The 17,981-nt window shown below is 39.8% G+C and overlaps 1 protein-coding gene across 1 annotated transcript; it reads right to left on the bottom strand.

The window, feature by feature from the left end:
* Positions 1-1,615: 1,615 nt before the first annotated feature.
* On the bottom strand, positions 1,616-13,258 carry LOC137885298 (NLR family CARD domain-containing protein 3-like). The gene is made up of 11 exons (XM_068727512.1): positions 13,183-13,258; positions 12,701-12,782; positions 12,497-12,625; positions 11,835-11,948; positions 11,144-11,219; positions 10,760-10,988; positions 7,817-9,614; positions 7,549-7,722; positions 6,574-6,747; positions 2,668-2,714; positions 1,616-2,528 (listed from the first exon to the last, which is right to left on the bottom strand). Exons 1-11 carry the CDS (start codon positions 13,256-13,258, stop codon positions 1,990-1,992), a joined length of 3,438 nt encoding a protein of 1,145 aa, XP_068583613.1. The 3' UTR covers positions 1,616-1,989.
* Between the last annotated feature and the right edge of the window lie 4,723 nt (positions 13,259-17,981).

The raw sequence follows: 17,981 nt of genomic DNA on the forward strand, positions 1-17,981 counted from the left end.
TTTTGCATGACATTAGGAAAAAATATCCAGTATGAAACCTGTCTGAAATGTAGATAAAGATATCAAGATGATATTTATACTACCACTCAAAAGTTTTGACACACTAAATGTACTGTTACCTCTGAGAAAAGGCTATTATCATGGACATGAAGGCCAAATGCCAACTCCTTCCCTTGTTAAAGTATTAAAATTCAAGTGAGCTTCTTTGTTCAGTTAAAATTCTGTTATATTGTATTAGAAAAGTGAAATATTTGTGCACAGGGGAATAAATCACCTGATGCAGTAATTATAGAGCAAGTTTAGGCTGTGGAAGTGCAATGTTTGTACAGTTCAGTACATTTGTTCTAACCTTTGACAAGTCATGTTGAGCTGTGCAGGTTTTATATTTTTTATATTTCAATTTTTTGTATTTTTGTACTTTATATTGTGCAGTGTTTTTCAACAATAGAGTAACTGTATTATCATACAGTATGACCTGCTTATACATTTGATATCATATTGTATGACATATTTAAATACACTGATACAGTTGTCAGTGTTTGAAATTTCAGGAAGACCCCATTACCTGTTCGAGCAGTATTTGTTGTCAGCCTTGGGAAAACCTGAACCAGTGGTTTAATAAATGAGGTATTTGTACTTGTGCTGTCTTTGTTATTCTACCACTGAATGAGAGGGAACCTATAGATAGATCCATTTTTTCAAAGGTGTAACCCATCACTTGTTTATTGCAGTAGTTATGTGCTATAATATATTAAGTAATTGTGAAAAGGAGGCAACTTTAGATTAGGGAACATGTGTTGGTTAATAAGTGTTCAACCATTAGTGAATTAGTAATGATCAAGATGTCACTTTAGTATGGGGAACATATTCTAAGTAACAAAGACTTAATTTAGAGTTATTTGGACACTATTAACATTTGTAGTTTTGTGTTTTGTTATGTAAGAACAGACCATATTCACTAAGTGGTATTAAGGGAGAATAACTATTCTTGGGGTACTACCACCTTATAAAGTCCATACTAAGCAAAACATATTGAGATCGTAATTCATATACAACAACTTCCTTACTTAGTACTAATAAGCAATAATTCTGAGGTTATTGAGGGAAGACTCTTAGTTGATGGCTTACTGGTTGTATAATAAGGCCATGCAGAATAAGGCATTAATAAGTACTTAATAATGACTAATTAAGAGCCAATATGTTACTAATTTGCATGTTAATAAGCAACTAATTAATGGTGAATAGATGTACCTTAAAATAAAGTGTTAATAGTTTGAATGTAAACTACTTCAAACCACTTTAAAATAAACTCTTTCCAGAGAAGAAGCTCATGAGATGTGGTTGAAAGCTCTCGTAAAGGTAATTTAAAAGGACTTTGATTAAAGATGTATTTAGATGTGATGAAGTAAAATATCACATTTATCTATTTTAACATTATATCTACTCTTAATACGTAAAGTTATTTTTAATCTTCATTTGGTTTTCTCAAATAAATGTGTTTTCATAATAATTAAAAAGCTCTTTAAACAACATCAACAGCATTAAAAGTGTCATGAAGTTTGTGTTTTTATTGTTAGTAGAAGAAGAAAAGACTCATGGATACTTTGAGTTTAAAATAAGGAGACGTGTTTATTTCAGTTCATTAATAGTATTACTAATAATACATCTATGTTCATGTTGAGATAAGAGAGGGTTGTAATATAGTGAGACTTGCTCTCGCCGGGGACAAGGAACAGATTATGTTCTGTTTGGACACATAAGATGTACTACCTTCAAGAATGAGAGGAAGCTTGTTGAAGTTACATCACTCTGTTCAGAGTATTGTTTCATCAACCTCTAGCCAGACTGGAAAGAGAACACTACAAACACCCTTAGGATAAACTCCTACCCACATTCTGCTAACTAACATCAGCTGTGTGTGATCCTGTACACACTGAACTATCTGGTCAGCAGAGAGAAAGTTTCTCTAGCAGGAGGAGACTCTCCCTCCTACAGAGAACACAAAGACACTGAGGAAACAGAACCAGACCAGAACCAGAACCCAAACCCAGGATAAAGAGGTTCAGTGAATGTGGTGTTGAAGGTGTGGAGGTGGATCAGTGTGTCAGAGGAGACTATGAAGAAGGACAGAGAGCCAGCAGGACAGTCCACATACACTGCTACTCTACCAGAGGAGGAGGTGGTGGTGATGGATGTTCTTGTCTTATTGTGACGGACAGAGTAACCACCACCAGAGCACTCCAGACTCCAGGACTGATCGTTCCTTCCAAACAAACAGTCTTTACTGTCTCCTCTCCTTCTGATTCCTCTGTAACTCACTGATATAGAAACTCCCCCTCTCCACTCGACCTCCCAGTAACAGCGACCAGTCAGACCAGTTCTACACAGCAGCTGCTTCCAGTGATCAAATCTGTCTGGATGATCAGGATATGACTGATCCTCCTCCACACGTGTCACCTTCCTGTTGTTGTCAGACAGTTTGAGGTTTCTGTTTACTGTGTTTGTGTCGAGTGTGAGTTCACAGGAATCTGATGGAGAGAACAAGACACAATACAGCTACAGTTATTAATCTATCATCTGTTTGATGATGACGTCAGAGATGTGAATGAGTGATGTCACAGTTTGAAGATGCTTTGTTTTCATGAATCAAATTCAAAGCACACTTACACTTCCTCAGACCTGGTCTGAACCATCGGACTCCAGCAGGCTCCACCCTGAAAGGAGGAGGGGGGTCAGAGCAGCATGGAAACATGGACATTACATCACTCTCATACACAGAGCTTTGTTCTTCATGTTCACATGGAGCACTTATTATTAATCACCTCATATTCTTTTACTTCACTGGAGCTTCTTCTGATTGACGCATGACGACATATATTATTATCAGTATTATATTGACAATCATCAACCATTTCAGACTCAGTTTCCTCTACCAGTCAGTCAGTAAATCACATGTTTAAACCTGCATCAGTTGATTTTTTTGTCCACTTGTGGTTCAGTGAAAACAAGCTGTAAACACAACATCTGACATATTATCAGCTTATAAAGTAGTTGTGTTCATTCCGGGTCGTGGTCGTACGTGCGTGAGTCTCACTGCATTGGCTGAGTCAATTTGTTTAATCGAACTCTCTAAAAGTTCAAACCAACGGATGTACTACCTTTAAACTAGTGAACAAGTAGCTGATTACCTGTGAAACCTCTGACATCTAAACCTAAAGTATGGCCGACCAAAGTCAAGTCTCCCTTCAGTCACTCATGGACACAATCAGCCAGTGTAAACCAGGCTTAATATCACGGCTTGATGCTTCTACTGAAACCATGAATACCGCGCTGATATTAATTATCATCTATTATTTATATATATATATATATATATATATATATGCAACGAAGACGACATTGAGGACTTAAAAACCTGCATCAGTCACATTGCAAAAGAAAAGAGCTGAAACAGAAGGCGGACTCAATGGAGAATAACAGCAGACGCTCCAACATTGGTACCGTTAAAGTTTCAGAAAAGGCAGAAGGCCACGATGTCATTGGGTTTGTGCAGCAGCTGATCCTACACCTCTTGGGTCAGGAACACTTTCCTAATCCCCCGGTAATGGAGAGAGCTCACTCAGCCCCACACAGAGAAACCACAACACAAGCTCAAGCTGGTCCAAGGCCAATCCTGGTAAAATTCCTGAGTTTCAGGATAAAGTTCAAACTCTTCACCTCTCCAGACTAAAGGACGAGCTCCTCATCAACAACACCAGGATCCACTTGTACCCCGACTACAGTGCAGAGAGTTATGCAGGAGGTGTAGAGACGTCGCTCTCAAATTAACTTTAAGCCATATGTGAACCAACAACCTTATGGTTAAGTAGACCATTCACTTTACACCCCTCCCTCTTTAGTTTCTGTTTTTGAGGTTTTTTAAATGATTAGAGTAGAAGTAGAAACAGATGTATTATCGGATGCTGAGGGAGAAGAGCAGCACATTGGATATTTAAGTGCAGAAAGTAAATGAGAACATATACGCACTATACATATAAGGTGTGTGTACCGAACTCTGTAAGAAAAGGGCTTGTTAATCAGCCACTGAAGAATATGAATATAATGAGAGGACTGATTGAAAGTAAGTATACAATATTTTTATCCATTTATTTATTTATTTTTCTTCAGGGTTCAGGCTGAGAATAGATTTAGTCGGTTCTACGTATTTGTTATCTTTGTAAAAGAAACTAGAGACTGACAATAGCAGCATGAAGGTTGTGGATGTGCTTCACATGGAGTATGCCAGAGTGAGAGGCAGGAGGTCATCTGGAAACTCCATAAGTTGGAGCTTCAGGGAGGGCAAAGGGAATATGTTGTGTTTTATGTTTTATATTTCCGTTCTCTTGTCAATTTGTTTTTATTGTGATTTATATCATCTTCCCCTTAGGGTCAAAACGCGGCCTATTCACGAAAAACTGATCGATATGGAATTAAAAACAGTTCAGCAAATTACTTTTCCCCAAATTCATAATGGATCGTGCCAAGATCTGAAGAACTGAGAATCCACAGCTGGAACATCAAAGGTGTCAATCATCCAATCAAAAAGAGGAAAATACTGAAGTATCTTTAAAAAGAGAGAGCAGATATTGCTTTACTACAGGAGACCCATTTAAGTAAAAAGGAGCATGATGAACTGAACAAAGACTGAGTAGGTCAGCTGTATTCTGATCCTATTCCACCAGAAGTAGAGGGGTTGTGATCATTAGGAAACAATTACCTTTTGTCATTGAGACAGTACAGTCTGACTCAAACAGGTGCTATGTATTAATTCATGGTCATCTATATGGAGAAATAATTGTTATTCTGAATGTCTACGCCCCACCTAACTCACCACCAAACTGTTTTACCTTAGGCTTGCTGAACTGACCTCTTCTTACACATCTCTAAATATCATTATTGGTGGAGATTGGAACTATATCTTGAATCCTAATTTAGATAGATCTCCCCAGGCTAAAGGTCTCAGTCAGAGTTCTAAAACTATTGTCAAGATAATGAATGAAATATGATGGGTAGATATATGGAGACTAAAAACCCCACAGTAAAATACTTTACATTCAAATCCCCAAAACTCATATTCTAGACTAGATTACTTCCTTATTCCACGCACATTAGCATCCTCAGTTCTAAATTGTAGGATTGGCTCAATCACATATCAGACCACGCCCCTTTAGTCTCATTTTAACTCTGCAAAGCCCGGTACACACCGATAGATGACAATGCAATAAAGACCCAGAATTCTGCGACTACATCAGGAAAGAGCTTTCTGTGTTCTTGGAAGTTAATGACAATGGTTCTGTAAATCCCTCTATACTCTGGGAAACTACTTAAGTATATTTGAGAGGGCTAATTATTTAATTTTGTAGCAGAGAGAAGAAGAAAATAATATCTGAACAGAAAAACCTAGAGGCAGAATTACTAAATTGTGAATAGATGCACAAACAACATCCAACTAAAGAAAACTACGAACAAATGAGTGTTGTAAGGGCTGCTCTTAATACTTTAATCTCCCAACAAACTGAGAAAGCATTATTATCTAAAAAACAACGGTTGTATGAATATGGGAACATACAAGGACATTTACTCTCAAAGCTTTTAAGGAACCATAATAGCCATAACTCTGTCTCATGTCTGAAAACCTCAAGCAGATAACATTTTAAATGAGGAGATTATTGCTATATTTATTAATTATTACAAATCACTTCAAATAAACAGCTTTTTAGAACATTTAAACCTACCAAAATGAATGAACAACAACAAGAGGCTTTGAATAAGCCAATTACATTTACAGAGATAGAGGAAGCTATAGATGACATCCCCTCTGGGAAAGATGGCTTTCCCCCAGAAATATATAAAGTATTCAAAGACATTTTTATTCCAATCTTAAGTCAAATGTACGAATATTCCTTCCTGAATCAAAAACTACCTGAATCAACACAGTCTTAATACCAAAGCTAGGTAAAAACCCAGATGAACCTTCCTCATATAGACCAATTAGTTTGCAATGTGTGGAATACTATAATATTGGCCAACCGTCCTACCACTTGAAGGCAGTAGAGACCCAGATAACGGTATAATATCTCCATTTAATTTGTCTTACAATGGCTTTAAATATCTGGGAATCCAAATTTTGAATCACTTGCAAATGATACCCAATGACATCCCAAGTAGCTATTTTAAAGATCTGCATAGGACCATATCTATGTTTATCTGGAAAAACAGAAGTCCTAAAATAAGACTGGAGAAACAAGACCCTAAATCAGTATGGTTAGACTTTGAATCGCAAGGATGCAACTCGTTCTGATTATCAATAGCATCAGGCACTAGGGAGACAACTTTATTGTAAGTAACATTCTAAGCACATGGATAAACATGTTAACACTTTTATTCCTTCTTGTGTTGACCCTGGCTTTAAAGAGTGGAACACATATGGAATAAATGTGATAAATGATCTCTATAAGGTGGTACCATGAAATCCTTCAACCAACTACAGGATGATTATGGGCTACCGTCATCAATATATTGATGAATCCTGACCTGAGCGTTTCCAGTGTCCAGTGTGGACTATCCAGTCCAGTAGACAGCAGCTTCACTCCTGAATCCTGCAGGTCGTTGTTACTCAGGTCCAGCTCTTTCAGACTAGAGGACTGGGAACTGAGAACTGAGGACAGAGCTTCACAGCTTCTCTCTGAGAGGTTACAGTCACTCAATCTGAAGAGACAACAATCAACAAGAACAAAAATATCATTGGCGTTAAAATGAAATCCTCTTAGATAATGAGTCTGGACTACTTATTTCTGTTCTACTTTAAACACAATAAAAAAATCAGTTAATTGATCTCTACTGTATACAGTACGTACTGTAGTATCAATATCAGGATGAGGGGTGGATATTTAATTTTGTTTATTAGTGTTAAATAAATTCTGTCGTCTTCCTGACTCGTTTTTAAAAAAGAGGCTTAAAAAATTGGTTTTACACAAGCAAACAGGACGAGTGAGCTAAAGAGCTAATGAGTGAGAGATAGAACAAAGTGAGTGAGAATGAAAAATTAAACTTCATATTCTGAATTCATGTCGGTTACGTAAAGCAGAAATAAACAACCATCAAACTCTCAGCAGATCGTCACTATAGAGACAGACATTCAAGTTTTCAGTCTTTTTTCCCACCTCTGCTTTTCTCCTTTTCATTCATTAATTATAATCAAACATTGCATCATACAGCAGAAATAAGAGGAACAACAGGATGACCCTGAGATGTTGTATTGTGATTAAAAATTGTGTTTCAAACGTTGTCATTGTTTTTCAACCCACTGTGGAAAAAAAAGTTCTTGTGATGTGATGGAAACACAAGCAGAAAATCACAAAGAGCACTTTTGGACACCAGTTTAGTCTCTGAGATTAGTTCCTCTGAACAAATTCAAAGATTTAGAAAGAGAAAGGCTGTTTACACTGCATGGAGCTGATAGTTTAGAGACACATTTAAAGCATTGAAGACAAATAAATTTGATCTGACCTGAGAGTTTCCAGTTTCCAGTGTGGACTATCCAGTCCAGCAGACAGCAGCTTCACTCCTGAATCCTGCAGGTCGTTGTTACTCAGGTCCAGCTCTCTCAGACTAGTGGACGGGGACTTGAGAACTGAGGACAGAGCTTCACAGCTACTCTCTGATAGGTTACAGTCACTCAGTCTGAAGAAACAATGATGAAGAACAAATGAACAAAAAGTAGAAAAGATAACAGCCTAATTAGGAATGATATATTAATCTAACTCTCTGTACTTACAAAGCTTTGTTGGAGGCTTTGACCACAGGCAGCAGCCTTAGAAGAGCCTCCTCTGAAGCAGAGTATTTCTTCAGGTCAAACACGTCAAGATCTTTTTCTGATGACAGTAAGATGAAGACCAGAGCTGACCACTGAGCAGAAGACAGTTTATCTGTGGAGAGACTTCCTGAACTCAGGGACTGTTGGATCTCCTTCACTAGACAATGATCATTCAGTTCATTCAGACAGTGGAACAGATTGATGCTTTTCTCTGGAGACACATTCTCACTGATCTTCTCCTTGATGTACTGGACTGTTTTCTGATTGGTCTGTGAGCTACTTCCTGTCTGTGTCAGCAGACCTCGTAGGAGATTCTGATTGGTCTGCAGTGAAAGACCCAGGAGGAAGCGGAGGAACAAGTCCAGGTGTCCATTTGGACTCTGTAAGGCCTTGTCCACAGCACTCTGGTAGAAACGTGTTGATTTTCCAGCAAAGACTTCAGACCACCAGGAGGTTGTTTGTTCTTCTGACAGCAGATTGACACCAGAGTTGATGAAGGTCAGATGGACATGAAGAGCAGCCAGAAACTCCTGAACACTCAGATGGACAAAGCAGAACATCTTGTCCTGGTACAGTCCTTTCTCTTCTCTAAAGATCTGTGTGAACACTCCTGAGTACACTGAGGCTGCTCTGATATCGATGCCACACTCTGTCAGGTCAGATTCATAGAAGATCAGGTTGCCTTTCTGCAGCTGATCAAAAGCCAGTTTTCCCAGAGACTCAATCATCTTCCTGCTCTTTGGACTCCAGTGTGGATCTGTCTCAGCTCCTCCATCATACTTGACCTTCTTCAGTTTGGACTGAACCACCAGGAAATGGATGTACATTTCAGTCAGGGTCTTGGGCAGCTCTCCTCCCTCTCTGGTCTTCCAAACATTCTCCAGAACTGTCGCAGTGATCCAACAGAAGACTGGGATGTGGCACATGATGTGGAGGCTTCGTGAGGTCTTGATGTGGGAGATGATCCTGCTGGCCTGCTCCTCATCTCTGAATCTCTTCCTGAAGTACTCCTCCTTCTGTGGGTCAGTGAACCCTCTGACCTCTGTCACCATGCCAACACATTCAGGAGGGATCTGATTGGCTGCTGCAGGTCGTGTGGTTATCCAGAGACGAGCAGAGGGAAGCAGTTTCCCTCTGATGAGGTTTGTCAGCAGCACATCCACTGAGGTGGACTCTGTAACATCAGTCAGGACCTCATTGTTGTGGAAGTCCAGAGGAAGTCGACACTCATCCAGACCGTCAAAGATGAACAGAACCAGGAACTCTTCAAACCTGCAGATTCCTGCTTCTTTGGTTTCAGTGAAGAAGTGATGAACAAGTTCCACCAAGCTGTACTTCTTCTCTTTCAGCACATTCAGCTCTCTGAAAGTGAATGGAAATGTGAACTGTATGTCCTGGTGGTCTTTATCTTCAGCCCAGTCCAGAGTGAACTTCTGTGTTAAGACTGTTTTCCCAATGCCAGCCACTCCCTTTGTCATCACTGTTCTGATTGGTTCCTCTCTTCTAGGTGAGGCTTTAAAGATGTCTTCTTGTCTGATGGTTGTTTCTGTTTTGTCTTGTTTCCTGGATGCTGTTTCAATTTGTCTGACCTCATGTTCATCATTGACCGCTGCAGTCCCTCCCTCTGTGATGTAGAGCTCTGTGTAGATCTGATTCAGAAGGGTTGGGTTTCCTGCTTTAGCGATCCCCTCAAACACACACTGGAACTTCTTCTTCAGGTTAGATTTGAGTTCACGTTTACAAACTGGAGCAAGAAGTCCTGAATGAACACACAACAAAGAAGATCTCAATGAGTCAAATAATAGATTTCAACATGTCATTTCCTCAAAGAATGAGTCTATGACAGTGACGTGCGGTGAGGTTCATGTCTGGTGAGGCACTGACACTACATAAGTCAGATTTACAAATATATGAACCCAATAGAGAAGCTTAAATCACCATTCAATTGGCAGCTTGCACATTGACTACTGGTTGTTTTTCATATTTCATATCAGCATTCTTTACACAGACATAGGTAAGGTACATATTTGATTCCACTGGGAGCGTTTCAGAAGCGGAGCGCTCGCGGGCGCCACCCGCGAAAATTGTGAGATTCCGCGATAATGTGTGTAACAACCACGGATGTATAAAGAGAACAACAAACACATAAAAGGTTACTTCACCTGTCCCACATTGAATTGCTGTTGATTTGGTCATATTTCCTTGCTTTTTGAGACATTTTTAAGCTTGGATATAGAATCTTACATTTTTGTGGTCAAAGCAAAATAGAAGAAGAAGAAGAAGAGAAGTATAGAAGAAGAGAAGTGTAGAAGAAGAGCAACGACAGAACAAGCATAACCCCGACCCGTGGGCTCTCGCACGCCCCCTTCTTTGAGGCAGAGGTAGTGTTTGCCTCCCCTCTGTGCTTTTTCAATGCGGTTTCTGTCAGATCAGCAACACTAAATATGTTCTACACATACGTGAAATACATGACCTATTCGATGTAAAGAAAGGACATACTGTATAATAAAAGTGTCTACAGATATTACAGTGGTGACAAACAATGAGAAAGCAAAAGGCACAATCTCAACCCAGTTTGTGAAGGATTGCGCAATCTAAGGTGAGGCACAACTCGTCGCTGCCTCACCTCACTGTCTCCTCTCGGTTTGAACAGGACTAATTCAGCGATTTTGATTATAAAAATGCTTGAAATGCTTGGAATCATACAGAAATTACATTTATATCACAGATCAGTAGAGAAATATTATTATTTATTTTATTTTAGCATTATTTGTTTTTTACTTTTCATGATGCCTCCCCTGACCGCACGTCCCTGGTCTATTAATATATTCTGGTCCATCTCTTGAGACTTGAGTAAACGTCACATTTATCCAGCATGTTAAATCTTTAGAGAAATCCTCTTACTGCTCTGCAAACAGTCAGCCAGCTCCTCCTGCTTCATTCTCCTCAGGAAGTGCAGTGTGATCTTCACAAATGCATCTCTGCTGCTCCTCCTCTGCTCTTCATCCTCACCATCCAATATCTCCTCATCCTCCCTCTGACTCTCTAAGCATTCTGGGTAATCTGAACTCACGACCTTCTGGATCTTCTTTAGCTCGTTCTTCACAAAAGTGACGATGTTCTTCTCCAGCAGCTGGAACAGAATATTCTATGAATGACACAAACTAAAACCATGGAACCAAAAATCAGATCCATGTTGGCCAGATTGACAATCCACTGGTCTACAAAGTGCAGCATGGAGATGATTGTGAACAGAATAGATGTAAAAGTAGTTGTACATATACAGACCATAAATATGGAGTCCAGGTGTATTTGATGCTGCTGGGACTGACCTCTGGGAACCTCTGAGCTCTCCTGGTCCTCTCTGTGGAGGAATCATGAAGAATCAGTTCACATTGTGTTTGTACCATTAACACAAATACAACAAGTAGTTAAAGATGTTGTGTTCTGTCTTGATTGATCACAATGAAAACCAGATGCTAAACACATTCTTATCTCTGCTTTTATTGGACAGCAAAACTGTTTACTTTATATACCTTCTATACCTTCCACCACTAGATACAACTACAACTAGAAACAACTATAATTACATCTGATGTGATACTTTTTCATATTTGGGGTAGTTTCTATTCTACCATTGTGTTGTTAGTCAGATGTACCAAGACTTAATACTGTTGATCTGTCACATCACTGAAACAAAGGGTCTGTATTTGGGTTTGGCCACAGCACCATTGGGGTGACTTCCTTCTCCGAGTCGTTCTAGTCTCCAGACCTCTGCAACTAGAGTTAGGATTATATCCAGAATGCTACTTCCTGTCTGATGTAAAACCTACAACAATTAGTTCAAGATATTGTGTCATGTCATGATCATAATGAGAAATGAGATCATAATGACAGTTCAAAGACTATAAATGATAGACGACCAAAGTTGTATCTGTGTAACAGTTAGTCATCTGTTTCATCTGTTTTAAGAACTTACTCTGGGTCATAAGAACGCCGTCCATCTTTGAAGTCAAAGATACGACCATTAGACCAATCACTCTTCATGGACTCACAGCTGGGTACAGGAGACTTTTCTCTTTGCTGCTGTGAACTGATAGAAACACTGACATTACATCATCATCGTCATTCAATCAAGAACAATCAGCTCACATTGTGTCTGTCCACACAGAGACCAACACAAGGTAAAGGTCCATGAAGTGATATCTGGATGTGGATCAGATGAGTCCCTGTAGTGGTAAAGGTTTACTAGTCCTGCTGATCCCACTGAGAATCAACAGCTCAGTCTTTCAGCTCACTGTTTTCTTCACCAGTCAGTTTGGTTTAGTCCCAACAGCTCTCACCAAGCCCACCATGTAGCTCTCCCTCCCTCACTGTACACTGTTGATGTGCCCTGGAGCAAGGCACCCAGAACCTCCAGCTGCTCCAGTGGAGCGTCTCAGTGTCAGACTGGTTGTACTGGGCAGCTCCCAGTGTGAATCTGTTTTAATGACGAAGAGTGTTGGTGCTCAGACAACTTCATCTGAGTCAGTAAAGGTTTAAAAACTGGAGATCTCACAGCAGAGAGTCTGATAGAAACACATCATCATCCTCATCATCATCATCATCACTTTGTTTTCATCATCAGTTTGAAATCCTCACCTTTGATCAACAGAGTGGCATCCATCTTTGAAGAGTGTAGGAACACCCACAGACCGGTCACTCTTCATGGACACACAGCTGGGTTCAGGTCCATGTTCAGGTCCAGGACAGTGTGGTCCCTGATGGATTCTGGTCACATGTGTAGAAACAGAGTCAGTGAATCAAAGACTTTGAGTCATGAACAGTTAGAGATGGTCATCTCACCTCTGAGCTTTGGTGTGGCTGGTTTTAGAGGGAGCGACTCCCTCCTCTCTGTCCTCACACTGATTCATAGCAGAGTCCACACCTTCACACAAACACAACAACATTATTTCTCTTCATCATGACAAACACACACAGCTCATTCACCTCAATACTAAAGACACTCATGGGACAGTTTCCATGTTGTTGTCACTTTGAGCTTCAGAGTCATCTCTAAGAAATGACATTCACAATGCTCTTTAGTCTTTGGCTTGTTTGAAGACTTGAAGAAGACACTTCATGTGGCTTTTTATTGGCATCTCTTTGGGGATGATGTCACTTTTCACATCATTCACACATTTGACTGCGTTTGAAAAGCTCTTCAACGTTTGAAATATTCCTCTGTTTCCAAGTACATCCAGTCAGAGCATGAAGCAGCTAGTCCAATAATCTAAAATCAGTCATGTGACCTTGTTAGCTGCTCCTGAATTGACATCACTTTGTACCTTCATGTGTAGAGGAACCACTGAGAGCAGAGCTGAAAGCATCAGTCCAATCATTGATCAGCACATCAGCACTCATTCCTCCTTTACATCATTCCTCCAGTATCTGCTGCTTCTCTCTGTTTCCTATCAGTGTGAGCTGAATCCCTTTGGCTTCTTGCTGCTCACACTAAAGACTGAAGTGAACAAACCTTTTGTTAATTGTGGCTTCAGTTGTTTTTACAGTGAAAACTCAAAGCACACGAGGAAACATTCTTCCTCTGCTACTCAGCTCCTCTTTAACTCAGAAAAGTCTGAAGAAAAGAGTTAAATAGAAAAAGTGTCTCAGACAATTGAGTTAAGAAAAGGTTGACTACAACCTGCTGATTAATGTGCACACTTTGAAAAATAAATCTATCTAAAATGGTAAAAAAAATCTGGCAGCAGAAGTTCTTATTAAATTAAAGTAAAATAAAATATATTCTACTACAATAAAATACCATTAAATACAGATATTAGCTGTAAATACACTGACATTACAGCAAAACTCTAGTACAAGAATATTTAGTTATTATTAGAAAACATGTAAAAGGTTTCATAGAATTATTAAATTTATCTCCAACATCTGTCGGTTAAAGTTGAGATTTCTGGAGATAAAACAGACTTCACTTTACCTTCTTTTAAACCCCGTTAACAACATGTCAAAGGATGTAATTTCAAATGCTCATCCTATAAATTTACAGTGTTTTACAAGTTAGAAGTTAGAAAGAAAACATTTAAACACTATCAAAAAATTGACTAAATGTGTTGAGAAGCAGATGAAGAAATGAACATGAAGCTTTGTGGACTTAAAGGATTGAAAGCAGCAGGTGAGAGCAAACAGAGAGTCTCTCAGGTGTGTTTCAGTGCAGGAACAAAGGCCCAGGTGAGCTCTCTGGTCCCTGCTGGGTCCTAGTGCTCCACAACAGTAACAGTCCTGACAGACCCCAGATCAGACTGAACTCCTCTTCTTCATCAGTGTCATCATTCAAAGCAACACTTCATCTGGACTTCAACATTCAAACTAACAGCAGCTTCTCTCTGCCTGCTCACACAGGCGGCCATCTTGTTTCCCAGCTGTCGTTTGTTTTTCAAAACAGCTTTAAAGAATCACACGTTCACAACAATCAATGACGTCATTTCAACCAATCACAGCTCCACTTACTGAACTTTTAGCATGAACTTCATCAGTGTGCAGCTCTCTTCTGTCCTCAGCAGGTCTGTGTAGAAAAGGAGCTTCGTGCTTCACTTCAACTTAAACTTCCATCAGACGAAGTGAAGTGACGCAGCTTCTTACCCTTCATCAGAGAGGGTGTGTGTCTTCACGTCACCATCAAAGTATGCAGTCTGACTGGTTGGACTGAGTCTCAGTCTGAGCTGCGTTCACAGGATCAAATGTCATTGTGAACACAAACCTCCTCACAGCTCAAACAAGAGTCTTTCAGGATCAAATTCAGCATCTGTGGAAAAATCATTTCAACTTGTAAAGAGTTGCTCTGACAACAGACTAGATTATGTTGTTTGGACCAGATAGAGGATCCATGCACGCCCCTTTGTCACCTTGTCTTCTTGTATATGTAGACCAGTAGGGAACAGATGATCAAGCAGAAACCTTTGCAGCAAATGTTGTGTAGAGTTTATCTTGAATGAATACCTTCACTAAGACAACAGAGTCTGACCTGAGAGTGTTTTTATTCTTCACTCCACTTTGTGGATCTGGTTGAACCTGTTGGGGCGGGACAACTTACCCATGTATCAGTCTTTAGCTGCGTTCTAAATCATTTACTTTTCTTTTTACTTTTAGGACATACTGCAGCTACCTTACAAAGTACTGATGCATGCAGTCTGCATTCAACTGGGACATACTGCTTCCTCATTACATGGCACCTTGAACTTTGACCCTCTTGCTCAAATATCTGCTGTGCAAAGGATTGTGGGTTAGAATAGCCAGGAAAGCATGCTGACTTGCATACTGCAAAATGTGACTGAATGTAGAACACAAACTGTAATTCTTGCAGCAAACACCCCCAAGGTGGAAACAACACGACCACTGTCAAAAACAACCTGCAGGAAAGACAAGATATCCTCAAGGGAGCAGGAAGGTGGAGCGAGGCCCTTCATCTTGCATCAGTCCACAAACAAGTCAAGTAATCCCTCTAGGGGGAGGAGACATGTACATTCTGATACGTGTAGACATCAGGGGCCGAGAGACCCAGGTTGTTCAGTCTCCCCCTTAAACCTCCAGACCATGAGGTGCTGACCCAGAATTGGTGGTGAGAGGATGAAACACCTCTGCTTGATGCAGAGCAGTGGGCAGATGCGGTAACGGACACGGGTCTGCCACCGCTAGTGATGCAAAGCGCAGGAACAACCTGGTGCCTGGACTCTTTGGAGGTACCAGTAAGATGGACAGGTGCTGTTTTGAACCCTTTTGAAGTTGCATCATCAGGCGCATCGGGGGCAGGGCATTCAGCAGGCCGGTGGGTCTAGTCGGCAGGACTAGTGTGTCCAGTGCTAAAGGGGACACTGGGTGTTTTCCCTATTAGTGAATAAGAGAGAAAAGGTGACGATCTGTCCAAATCAGAACAGGCACTGCTGCCCTGTGCAGGGCCGGGGATCTGACAGCCTCCTGTCTGTTGAGGTTCACCTCCACAGTGGTGTTGTCCCACCTCAACATGACGTGTTTCCCCCTCAGTTGTGGAGTGAAATGGTTCAGCACCTTCTCGACAGCAACAAGCTCCAGCAGGTTGATGTGATGGGAGTAGTCCAGCCATTTGCCTCCCACCCTGGCTTCTTGATGGTCCCGCCCTGCAGAGTGCTTTACAACAAAACATTAACAAGATGCCATTTAAGTTAACCATGATTAAAGGACAAGTTAGAAGGACAGGAAGGACAGGTCTATTATTATAATACATATATATATATATATATATATATATATATATATATATATATATATATATATTCAAGAAGCCTAGTAGTAGTAGTAACAACGTCTCTGTGTAGCCAACAACTGTCAAATAAAATAGAGAAAGTACACATTTAAGCGGATGGATTATAAATAATACATGGAAATACATGGATAAATGTTCTTCTCATTTCAAGTAAAATAAGGGCTGGATTAAAGAATAACTGACAAAACAGAAAGCTTTTGAAAAATGTGCATCTTAATAGCAGGCCACCTCAAGGTGTCACTCAGAGAGAACCAGGACATTCTGATGTAGCATTTCAAAATTAAAGCCCTTCAAAATCGCATGCATGAGCTAACTTCAAATCACATTCATGAGACAATTTGTCTAATTTCAGATTCGATTTTAGTCAAGGCAAGGCAAGTTTATTTGTATAGCACACTTCAACAACAAGGCAATTCAAAGTGCTTCACATAAAACCATTAAAAGTATCAAAACATAAGGCAAAAGAAAAGGAGATTTAAAAACAATTAAGAACATTCATTGAAACATTAAAAACAGTCATTAAAACACTAAAAAGCTAAAAAAAAAAAAACCAGAATAATAGTTGCAGTGCAGTTTAAGAAATAAAATACAGTAGTAAAATGCAGAAATTGATTAATATCCTTGAATGTGGTTCAATCAAAGGCAGCAGCAAACGAAGTCTTCAGTCTGGATTTAAAGGAGCTGAGGGTCTCAGCAGACCTGCAGCTTTCTGGGACTTTGTTCCAGATATGTGGAGCAGAAAAACTGAACGCTGCTTCTCCATGTTTAGTTCTGACTCTGGGAACAGAAAGTAGACCGGTCCCAGACGACCTAAGGGGTCGAGATGGTTAGAGCAAATAATGCATAGTTACAAAATCATTTCACCTCAGGTTGATAGCAGACCACCTCAAGGTCTCACTCAGAGAGAACCAGGACATTCTGATGTAGCTTTCCAAAATTAAAGCTCTTCAAAATCGCATGTATGAGCTAACTTCTAATCACATTCATGAGACAATTTGTAATTTCAGATTAGATTTCAGAGGAAATGGTGCATAGTTACAAAATCATTTCACCTCAGGTTAAAATGAAGTAATTCATTTTAGAAAAATGTATTTCACTGAATTGCTCTGCAGCTTTAAATTCAGTTCATTCAGGTGTGAAGTGATGTCAATCAAAAAAGACACGATATTATATTTTTCTCATCTTCTAACAAGAGAAATGTGTGAGCATGGACTTTATCTGTGGTTATTAAACTACTTGTTTCAGCTCTATTATCTCTGTTAACATCATAGTTGGTCAATGAATTCATGTGTTAGGATTCTGATCATATTGGGCTCTTAGGTTTATTTTCTGTCTTCTTTTCAGATGTGAGTGGGTACGTTTGCTCAAAAGAGTTGTGTTTTGTCTCGTAGTGGCGCTTCACATTACCGCTTTAATAATCGTCACGGTCTCTGAACATATGAGACACACTGGTTTTAAACTGTCCATGTGAAGAATGAACCTATGAAAGAGTCTGTTCATTGTTGGTTAAAGACTCTGGTCTCTCTGACCACTTTTCTCTCTTTGGAGAACGTCATGTGAAATAACTTCTCTGACTCACGTAATAATACTCCTCATTCTCTTTCCTCATCTCCCTGTGTGTCTACATTTCACTCAAGTCAGGAAACTTGTCAGAATACCCATATTTGATTGGCTGAGCTGCATCACGTGATGTAATTTACGCCGCTGAATAAGTGCCGTAAAGGCTGGAAAAGCTGTGCCGGTTAAAATAAAAGCGTTCCGTCAAAATGTAATAATTCTCAATTATCTATCGGTTTTCGGTCCTGAGTCCGGATACAACGGTGTCTGGGT

The sequence above is a fragment of the Cebidichthys violaceus genome, unplaced genomic scaffold (genome assembly GCF_023349555.1).
Source record: "Cebidichthys violaceus isolate CVI_PGR_0920_01 unplaced genomic scaffold, fCebVio1.0.p SCAF_10, whole genome shotgun sequence".
NCBI lineage: Eukaryota > Metazoa > Chordata > Actinopteri > Perciformes > Stichaeidae > Cebidichthys > Cebidichthys violaceus.

Excerpts from the sequence above, each read along its gene's own strand:
- LOC137885298 (XM_068727512.1), bottom strand. The coding sequence starts at position 13,258 with ATGAGTGCTGATGTGCTGATCAATGATTGGACTGATGCTTTCAGCTCT. Across the intron at positions 11,949-12,496 it reads TGCCACTCTGTTGATCAAAG|TTCACAGCAGCAAAGAGAAA; the intron begins GTGAGGATTTCA and ends TGTTTCTATCAG. Across the intron at positions 7,723-7,816 it reads AAAGCCTCCAACAAAGCTTT|ACTGAGTGACTGTAACCTAT; the intron begins GTAAGTACAGAG and ends TTGTTTCTTCAG.